This window comes from Cardiocondyla obscurior, linkage group LG04 (assembly GCF_019399895.1).
Source record: "Cardiocondyla obscurior isolate alpha-2009 linkage group LG04, Cobs3.1, whole genome shotgun sequence".
Taxonomy (NCBI): domain Eukaryota; kingdom Metazoa; phylum Arthropoda; class Insecta; order Hymenoptera; family Formicidae; genus Cardiocondyla; species Cardiocondyla obscurior.
This window is the reverse complement of record NC_091867.1, coordinates 6,299,749-6,310,113: the sequence shown is the minus strand read 5'-3', so window position 1 is coordinate 6,310,113 and position 10,365 is coordinate 6,299,749. Positions and strand designations below refer to the sequence as shown.

Sequence of the window (10,365 nt, the reverse complement as noted above, 5' to 3'; positions counted from 1 at the left end):
CGACTCGCATTATGAAGAAACAACCAAAAGAAGTAGCAGTTAATAAAGAAATGTAACATATAAATTTTTAATATTGGCATTTAAATATTTTTTTAATTTCTCGCCGCAAATTCAAATTTTACAGAATTAAATAAGAATGTTTTAAAATTTTTTTAATGCTTTTTTAGAAAATAAATATAATCGGTGTTATATCACAAGTAATTGATACGTAAATAGAACTTTAGTAGTTTAAATAGTTCACTTTACAATGTAATAAATTATTATTAGATATGATTGATATATTTAGTTACATAAACTAGTATTTAGAAGTTATTTAATCATTTACTTATTTAATTATTTGTAATATATGCATATCGCTACTTACCTTTTTTCTTGACGCAGCAAGTGATAAGTTAACGTGATGGATAATCAGTTTATAATTATAATATTAATTCTTCTAGATCGATAATTACTGTAATTTGAGGTCGGCGTCTCCACCACATTCAAACAGGTAATCCAACGTTATTATAATTGGACTCTCGACGGAGGAGACAGCATTCTGAGAAGCAGCTTGTACTTTTGCTCTTCTTCAGAGTAAATCTTTTGCTATTGGCTCCATCGTCTCATTTGTCATTTCCGCAATTACTAATCTTTCATGGGCGATATGTGTACTTAGTATGGGAGAAAAAACCAGTTTGACAAGATAAATCCGCCGTAACATTATCGCGTAAACTGTGCGTTATCTTAGATACTCACCATGTTTATTTAGTCTGGTGATTTAGATTGCAACATATAGACTTTCGTATCAGCGGAATAAAAATTTAACGGTGCTCCGGACTGAGAGCGCTCAATGAAACGCCGATAATTACCTTTCATTGTTACGTGAAAATTCTAAAAGCAATTTTTCGGTCTTTAAATTTTTATTAAAGCATTAAAAAAAGATTTGTTGCATCATCTCAGCAGTTCGCAAATAAAATAGTTCAACGCCTGTGGTCCACGAATGACTCTCTGCAGCCACCCTTGGGTTCCCGTTTGAGCTCCTTGATGACGACGGACCGGCCAGAACCCGTTACCTGAAAGTCCGAATCTTCGTCGTCTGTTACGTGCTCGTTTCGGAACACCTGTCTTCTCTTTCTTCTCCTCGAGGTGGGAGTCTGCGGCCTCGGCCTGTCCTTGCTGCTGCTGGACTCAATATCCTCGTCCACGACGCTGTGCCTTCTGGCTCTACGCACCGAGGACGTTCTTAGGTTCTTGGGGTTCGCGTTTTGCACCTGATCTGTGTCGCATATATTGCCGCTGGAGTTATTTCTTTCTCTTCTGATTCGTTCATGCCGACGTTCCTCTCGTCTCATGAGGTCGTCCTCGCTTTGGGTTCGTTTCCGAGGTCTTCTCGTTCGTCTTTTCTTCGTTCGTAAATTATCTACAGAGTTTATGGAGCGCAAAGTACCATTCTCCATGGCAATTTCGTTTAAAGCATCCATAGAGTGAACCAGCCTGGGCATGTGTACCGCTTCTTCATAACTAGGAGGACCGATCAGTTCCAGAGGATTTAGTCTTATTTCTTCTGGCGTTTCGAACTCTTCCATTTCTTCCTCGAATCGCCTACAACGATAAAAAATCAATATTAATTTATTGTTAATTAAATTTGATATACCTAAAAAAATATTATTGCAATGCAATTAAGAAATTAAAAGATAACTGCATTAAAAAAAATTTTATTTATAAATTTCTGCCAAATTTTGCATTACGTCGATAAATTACTCTAGCACTACTTTCAAAAATGAATAATGTACCAACTTGTGAAATTGTGATGTGAATCTGCAGTTCCAGACAGATATCTGTCTTATCTGTTACAGGTAGATCATTTATCTTCTCTAGCATTTTTAATTATTAATTTTCTTTGCGTTAAAAAAATACAACGCAGCTCAAATGTTAAATTACATAAATTACGGTGGTAGAATTCAATTGTGACATAAAACTTATTAAACTATAAATTGGACGCGGGATCGATTTTGTTCAAGCCACGCAGAATGGAATATCTTTAAACGTGTTGCACACATATAATTCTATCTCCAATTAAAAAAAAAAATTAGTGTTAAACCAGCTGTTTATTGTTACCGCTTTTCCGCGACGTTAATTGATTTTCTCGCTTGGCTCGCTTCATGCTAAGCGAGAGAAAACGTCAGTTATTAATGTTACTGTGTGTGATTTTTTGAGAATTATACATTTTTACGAAACAGAAAAACATTCGGATCATTAAATTATTTTTGATGCTGGCTCGAAAAGAAGTTTTATAACGGCGACGATCTGGGAGCTCGAAAGAGACGGTAGATCTCGCGACTAGGAATCGCGAAAAAACGTTTCGTTTTTTTATATTCTGCAGGAAGACGCCTCGAGCTCGCTAAATGCATTTAAAAAACGTAAATGAATCAACTCAGCATTGAGCGCGGCGCTTTCAAGAACTCCGCGCGAGAAGGACAGCGTACATTTAACGACCTATTGCTGTCTCACTTTTTTACGCGGTTGTCTCCTTCTATCTAATGGTCGAAATTTCTAGCGATTACTTCAGTTTGGTTGCGGAACTTCGGTCGCGAGGACGTGTCGCTAATCGCTCCGCAATTTCGCGTAATTTCGACCGCGGATAGGATAATCCCACATACGAATTAGTGTCGACGTCGTCGACCCGGAAACGAACGATCATTTTCTATACTCCTATGTTATTCCACTTATCGCTTTGTGCTTCGTTTTGTGGCTTAAAAAAATGCTCCGGATCGACAAGGTTACGTTGGAGGTGCAGCGCGCGGAGCGTCCGACGTGAACCTCCGCCTCGGACATTTCCGAGCTCCCATCACAATTTTCTTCGGCAGGTTCCGACAATCATCATTGTACGGGAAGAGCGAGAAAAGATCCGCACCTCGTCCGTCTTCTTCGTCGCGACCGTGACTCTCATCTCGTTTCGAACTAGTGATTTTTAAGGAACTCTAGAAAGATAAAGTGCGGGCGGAACATTTCGTGTCGCGGCCCGTCTCGTTCGCCGCTTGGCTCGGATTTTCGGTCTCGTTCATTAACAGAAGAATCAAAAGGACGTTGGACTTCGCTTTACATCGCGACCAGCTTCTTGCGCCGAGATCGAGGACGACGTGGAAGACCCGGTGGAAGTAAGCAACGCCAGGAATAATCGGGGGTGCAAATTTCTACAACGAAATGAACGTTCGTCGCGTTTCTTAAGTTAATCGGACAAAATCGCCGCGATAATCCACCGTCGTTCTTTCGGGCGTTCGTCTCTCGAGTGATAGTGTCAGTGGCAGTGATTATTAAAAAAAAAAAACAGAGCAGTGTAACACAGTGTGAAGTGATGTGAAGTGCTACAAGATGTCAGGATAATCCGGAATACTACGACGAAAGACGGGAAGGAAGGAAGGAAGGAAGGAAGGAAGGAAGGAAGGAAAGACGGACGAAAAATAACCTCTCCTAACCTAACCAAAAGCTGCAAATGTAAGTGAACCGACAACACGCAAATTATTTCTCTCGTGCAGCTCATTTCGTGCTTCAAAAATTAATAAAGCGCGTTAAACGCGCGTTGTGCAATATCAAGTATATAAAAAATTAAATAATTCGAAGTTAACATTCTTACCTTCTCTGCAAAAGTCGCAATCTTTCTCTCTCCTCCGCAATTTCCAGTTGTCGTCTCTGTTCGGTCATTCTCCTCTTTATTTTTAATGTGTGCTTGATCGATACGATGCTGCCGCACAGAACGACGAGGATGAGCAAGCTGATCATCACCATTCCCCAAGTTCTGTCTTTGGCGTAGTACAGGTCTGCATTCCACACGTCGAAGCACGCGGCTTCCCACGAGTAGCCGGATACGTTTACCGGACTTTGGCATATCAAAGTCGATGCTACAGTCTTCGGAGGAGTCTCCGTTAAATATTCGAAAGTGTCGTAAAGCTGCGCGCAATCGCACCTCCATGGATTATCTTCCAAACGAATTACAGTCAGGTCTCGATTGCTTAGAAATACGTCCGGATTCATCGCCTCGGTCAAGCGGTTTCCTATAAAGTAATTAGTTAATTGTAAAAAAAACACATTGGTGACGAGTTTTATCGAGGTACAAAAAAAATGCGTAAAAAATATTATTGATAGTCAATTTCCATTAAAATTAAAATTTGTTTTTTTTTTAAAATTAATTTTTTAAATTAATTAATTAGTACGCACCCGACAAATCGATCTTCTGCAATGCCGGCAGTTTAACAAAGGTGTCGTTATATAGCTCGACGAGTCTGTTTCTCTGTACGTCAAGTACTTTTAACGTCGTTGAGTCCAAGCGACGCGGTAGCGATTGAAGATGATTGTCTCTTAAATTTAAGATTCTGATTCTCGGCATATCTTCCAAAGAGTCCGCTCTGAAACCGTTGATTACGTTGAACGACAGATCGAGCGTCGTCGCGAGAGACGACAGATCCGGGAAGCGGCGTATAGAGTTGTACGAAAGATTCAAGACTCTGAGGTCAATAGTATCTTGAAAAGCCAGCCTGTGGACCTCCTCGAAATTATTCGCGGACAGATCCAGCACCTGGAGTTTCACCAGGCCCTCGAACGTGCTGGCGTTCACTCGGTCCAGGCTGTTCGAATTCAAGTATAAATGCGTCAGCTGTTTGTTCTTAACAAAGATGCGGTCTGGCAGCATGCGAATCGTGTTGCGAGAAAGGCGGGCCTGGGTCAACGACGGGAGACCGTGAAGTCCGGGTCGGTCGAGATTACATCTCGACACGTCCAGCTTTTTTAATTTCGAATGCTGCAGAGTCGAATGTCTGCAAATAATTGACAAATATTGCGTCATAATTCTCGTGTTAAGATTCAATTAAATTTAAATTCAAAGAGAAATATTAAAACTTAATAAGAGCTGCGATATTTCATTAATTATTATATATATATATATTCATTAATATATTTATTATTTAAGATCTTCGATTACGATTAATTACGATTATAATTTTAAGCAAGTAAAATCTTGTTACCGAGTGCTGTACACTAATGTAGGATTGTTAATCAGTCGCAGTTCTTCGAGTTCTGGAAATCCATTAAAAGTCTCGGGATAGAGGTAGTTTAAAACGCAATCAGACATGTCCAGCCATCGAAGTGTCTTACTGGCAGGCGTTTGAATGTTTTTCAGAGGATTTCCCGCGAGACTTAGAGTAGACAACGTCGATAATCCGTCCAATGACTCGTTGCCAAGTTCTTTTATAACTGAAACATGCAAAGCTATAGTTAATTTGATATAATTGTCTGCGTGCGTTATTTAATTATTAAAAAAAAAAATTTATATAAATATTTCTTAACCATAAAAAATATTTTACAGTATACATTAAACAATATTAATTTAGAATATAAATCAGAAGTAAATTTTTTTTTTTTTTTTTTTAAATTAAATATTCTAATATTAATATATTTCGTGAATAAATTGGCGTTTTCGTTTAAAATCGTTCCATAAATTCTTATGAGAGATATTTTATACGTATGACTATCTAGATACACACGGCAATGGCCGGCATCCAGTGCCTGAAGCACTTCGCTGGTTAGCCCTTTCAAGTCAGGTAATAGATTCCTTGAGATGTATAGAACTACTAGGGATGGTAGCTGGCTAATGGAAGCAATATCTGCCGTATTTACGATAAGGTTGTCTGATAGATCTAGTCTGCGAAGTTTCCTCAACCCCTTTAAATTATTTGGCAGGGCAGTGAGCTGATTTTTGGCCAGATTCAAGTACTGCAATTCAGTCAGCTGATTGACTGCACTGGTAACCTCGGTTAAAAGATTGTTCGACAGGTCCAGGTGCTCAGCCTGCGAAAAAAAAATTAATTAGTAATTAATTAAATTATATAATTTTAAAAGTTAATTATATTATTGTATTTTTTCTTTAAATAATAACTGGAAGAGTATATTTATCAAAATAAAAAATGTCCCGCTGAAATAATTAAATTATTTTAATTATAACTCTTTTATTATTCACATTAAGTGTACTCTTCTTATCAACGCGTTGCAACTTTATTTTATTTTAGATGATAAGACGTAACAAGTTTATTGTCACCTCACGTTCAATTATAGTTCGCGATAAAGAAAAAAATCGGTAAGAAAGGAGGCCATTACTCATCATCCCGTTACTCACCATGTCGCTAACGTTTTCGGGAAACGCTTGCAAACCTTGCTTCGAACATTCGACGGCTTTTATTTCCGTGAAGTGACACAGACATCTCGCAGGACAGGTACTCTGGCAGGTCGCGGCTGACAGAATCGCCAGCCACGTGATAGGTAAAAGAAGGAACACAGCGCGGTGTCTGATCGATCGTGCCTCCATGTTTTATTCGCATCACAAGGCTAGGTCGAGTGATCGCGCGTACATCGCTCTGATTTAATTCGCTCCCGTTGACGAGCCGATGATCGCTGGGTCACTCATCGTCAACACCGTTCGTCAGGCACGTTAAAAAGCAGCGCGGGGACCAAATCCGAAAGCTCGCGGCTCGAGCGTACCGGTTCTCCGCGTCGTGCCGAGAGCACTGAGCTAGTAGTTATCTTTGATAAGTAACGCAAGGTATGGCGCACGATATCTCCGTGAGATAACCGTGTCGAGGTGTTGAGCGCATTATTCCGTGTAAAAGAAACGAAAAAAAAAAAAGAAAAGAAGAAACTGGACAAAATTATCTGAAGTGAAAAGTCCACCTGTAGCCACGTGAACCGTTTCATATGCGGGATACCCAGCGATCTAAGATATTATTAATTTATTAGTTTATTTTATTCGACGACTGCGAGTCAATCCCATTGAAAGTCGTCTCGTTTATCACTTCACCTGCGTTTTGTCGTTCCATTAATATTTTTAGTGACGATTTTATTTTACTTACATCGACATTAATGTGTTTCTTCTCGTTTTTTTTTTTCTTACGTTTTTACAAAATTTTTTGTGACCGCTATTCGTACGAGTTTTGATACCGTCGGTTTTTTTCAATATCAGTGTTAACGTCGCTAAGTTGTTGAGACGCGGATACTTTAACGAGCTCGGATGCAAGCTCGAGATCAAGAGAAACTGGTTTTTCGCGACGCAGACTCGGACGGAAATCTGAATGGGCACTGCCGCGGAAAATGTAAGACATTAGATAAATATCTCAAGTATCCCGAAAGCCGATATTGAGGCGGACATCTCCGTGGTCTAAGCTCCTCTTGGCTGACCCATGCGGATATTTTCCCCCGTCACCCCCTCGCGACGTCGCATTACGATCTCTTTTTATCGCTTTCTTTTTTATCCGGCGGTATATCGTATCTGCGGCTTCTTTCCTCCGCGCGGCATCTGATGCGGGAAAGTAGGTAGATTAAATAAATAATAAATAAATTTAATAGTATTAAAAATCAGCAATAAATAATAATTAATCATAAATTATCTTAGGTTCAAATAATTTAAATGGCTTTGCTGAGCAGCCAAGCTAGTTTCTTTGAAAAAAATTAAGTCATTTGTAGTTATTCGCGCGGTTTGCGGCGAGAAGCCTTCGAGAAGGGCTCCACCCCTCACCGAGAGGGATTTAAAAAAGGCCTTATCCGCGCAGGACAGACTCGTTCTCTTTTTCACACGTCCGGTCGAGCCAATGGCGAGGATAGGTCACACCCTCGGGAGGGTGCGAGAGGTTTAGCTAGCGCCGGCGCTTAGCCTTGGGTTTATCCGGTGGGGAAGAGAACGTGCTCTACCTGTTGATACTAAACCAACCCCTTCGCCGTGATTTCGCAAATCCGGAGTTTCATCGTTGCATCCCCGGGCACGCCCTTCGACTCAACAGATATCTGTGGGCTCGCGCGAGCGAGCCTTTCCTCGCGCAATTTTAGTATCTGTCAAAAATGATCGCAACATTTCGCGCCACCCGCGGAATCAGACTTGCTGCAAAATTGAAATTTGAACAAACTTAATTTTCTATAGAAATTAATTTCTTATTCGAAGATGAGTTGCACTAGTCGCTGTTTAATTATTCGACGTTTAAACAAAATTAAAAAAAAAAAAAAAAAAAAAAAAAACAATCGACGCATAACATGCAACGATAATGCGTCTAATAAAGTGCGGTCTGACGGTCGCGTAAATACGATAATTGAAAGTCGATTCCCCGCATATCGATTTCCCGCGATTATATATTTCCCAGCGAGAATGCCGGGGTCGCCTTTGACTGCGCCACGCGCACTTTAATCTATACAATTGGGTTCGCGATAGCGGTTGTGAATATTCACGCAATATCGAATTCGTGTTAGACGCGGTAACCGCTGCGAAGTGAAGATTCCAGCCGCGAGAATGGCTTCGGAATCGATCATCTCGCCGCTCGCTGATTCCGCGCCTTCGCGCATCGAGCGCCAGCAAACCAGGTAGCAGATAGCTATAATTAAAAGTCGATCAGACCAGGCTCCCGCAGATAAAAGAGCGAACGTACAGTACGCGCCAATAATCATTCGACTGACCGTAAACTCGCAATCAACCAAGTAGACGAGATAACGCTTTTTTCTGTAAATGACAAGAAAGTTCTGCATCAGCAATTGCGCGGCTGAATTAATTTTCTTTTCGCACGGAGACCGAAAGATGTATTCTCTACATTTCGCACCGGGAAAAAAATTTTAGATCAAGAGTTGCTATAATGTCGCAGAAATTGTGAACCATCTCGGAACGATAAGCTTAAATGCTGTCGCAGATGATGGCTCTAGCTATAAATGGTGCACAATTACAGCAACGTTATGGTAGTTCTTGTTGTTAGTACAAAATTCTCTCTGTGCATAATCGGACTGGGTGGTTGAAGTCGTTTACTCACCCGAGTTTTCTTTCATCCCTCTGGCTGGCAGAGCTTCTTGGCCACGGTAGCGCGTCGCGAGGCGTCTCTTCGCCGGCTCCTCCGTCACTATTGAGGGCACCTGTACCGCGCAGGATATAATACGGGCGCGCGCTATCTGGAGTATATTTTTAACGCCTTCATTTCCGGCCGCGCTGGGACACCGGAAATAGCGGGACGATACCTCGCGGTGTTTCAGGTATTGATCAGTTCGAGGAGCCACACCACCGTCGACCCACCCACCCCCGGCGGAGGGAGGCTGCACGGTTCTGCAGACTTCGACCCCCGTCACCCCCGCCGGGCTGCCGCCACCCCCGCCAGCGACGGCGTCCCGCTGGCGACGCCCCTGTCCGCCACCCCCATCCGCCGGCAGCGGCGTAACGTCGAAGACGGATCTTTAGGTATCTCCGCCGTCTGCGCTCGGATCTTCGGACTACGCTTCGCTGGCTCGGAGCGAAGGAAAAGGGTGGCTGAGTGGGCGAACCGATCGCTTCGTGGGGCGCGTTTTTAGGGATGAAGCGAGAGCGACGGAATAAACTCCGCGGCGCACACCCCCGGAGGGTGGTGGTATCGATGGCCGCGTCGATGACCGGAATATGGCTCGCTGGTAGCGAAATTGCTGCAAGCGGTGAACGGAGACGGCGGGTGAACGTACCAGAGAGATCGAGCGGATTTGGTTGAAATTTTTGAGAGAGATCGGCGAAACTGTGCGCTTCTGGCAAATTGCATTAAATGAGAGGGAATACGTAAGAAGATTTACGTGTATGTAGAAATAAAGAGTGAATAACATTTCTCGCTTATTATTCCATTCGCAGGTGGATAAGAACATGTGAAGCGCACGATTTCGCAACTCTCTGATTTTATTTTCCCTAAACTCGTTCTCGTCTCTCGGCTCTTAAGCCGGGTTATAAATAACGGCTTATCTTTTGTCGGCTTCAACACCGTCGCGATCCCGCACAAAGCCAAACTCCATCCCGCGCGGCGAGGCCCCCTTCGACACCTTTTATGCCTCGTAAGGGGTCGCGCGCGAGAAGACGACTCTTGAAACGTGCACTCGTAATTGCTTTGGCGTGTCCCTAACTCAAACCCCGCGGTTTTTCCGCGCCGGAGAGCATCTACGTGTATTTCGCGGGGAAATAAAGCCGTAGCCACAATAAACGTTCATTCCCGACGTCGGGGCGAATTAAAGTTGAATAAAGTTGAAACGAGCGACGAAGGGTTGATCGAGATCAGTTCTTGCACGATATAATATTCATACGATAATATTCCCGGAGGAGCAGATAGAGACGCTTCGGTTCGGCGCCTGTAAGCAGTCAGACCTTTATGATGCCGCGCATTTAGGCGCGATTAAATGCTTACTTGTTCAAAAGGTTTCGCCGGTTTCGCGTGCGGAGCTGGTGATTTCGAATAATTAGAGACGATGTAGCGCTGGAGCTTCTATAATAAACTCGACTACGTTGGCGCATTTTACGCTGGAAAATCGGGCAGGCATTTATCGAGTTGTCGTTTAAGCGGGTTGCCGGCTGACGGCTGCGCGGTG

At 42.5% G+C, this 10,365-nt stretch overlaps 2 protein-coding genes across 2 annotated transcripts in view; one reads left to right on the top strand and one right to left on the bottom strand.

The window, feature by feature from the left end:
* Nucleotides 1–880: 880 nt before the first annotated feature.
* LOC139101839 (insulin-like growth factor-binding protein complex acid labile subunit) lies at nucleotides 881–6,658 on the bottom strand. The gene is made up of 6 exons (XM_070655291.1): nucleotides 6,146–6,658; nucleotides 5,517–5,820; nucleotides 4,998–5,226; nucleotides 4,195–4,790; nucleotides 3,614–4,031; nucleotides 881–1,581 (listed from the first exon to the last, which is right to left on the bottom strand). Exons 1-6 carry the CDS (start codon nucleotides 6,332–6,334, stop codon nucleotides 960–962), a joined length of 2,358 nt encoding a protein of 785 aa, XP_070511392.1. The 5' UTR covers nucleotides 6,335–6,658; the 3' UTR covers nucleotides 881–959.
* LOC139101837 (solute carrier organic anion transporter family member 1A5) overlaps nucleotides 3,380–10,365 on the top strand; it is an 81,610-nt gene continuing 74,624 nt past the window's right edge. Inside the window, exon 1 of the mRNA XM_070655287.1 lies at nucleotides 3,380–3,474. The gene's annotated coding sequence lies outside the window, so the exon portion shown is untranslated. The remainder of the gene's footprint in view (nucleotides 3,475–10,365) is intronic.

Excerpts from the sequence above, each read along its gene's own strand:
- LOC139101839 (XM_070655291.1), bottom strand. The coding sequence starts at position 6,334 with ATGGAGGCACGATCGATCAGACACCGCGCTGTGTTCCTTCTTTTACCT. Across the intron at positions 5,821-6,145 it reads CCGAAAACGTTAGCGACATG|GCTGAGCACCTGGACCTGTC; the intron begins GTGAGTAACGGG and ends TTTTTTTCGCAG. Across the intron at positions 5,227-5,516 it reads ACTGGATGCCGGCCATTGCC|TTATAAAAGAACTTGGCAAC; the intron begins GTGTGTATCTAG and ends TGCATGTTTCAG.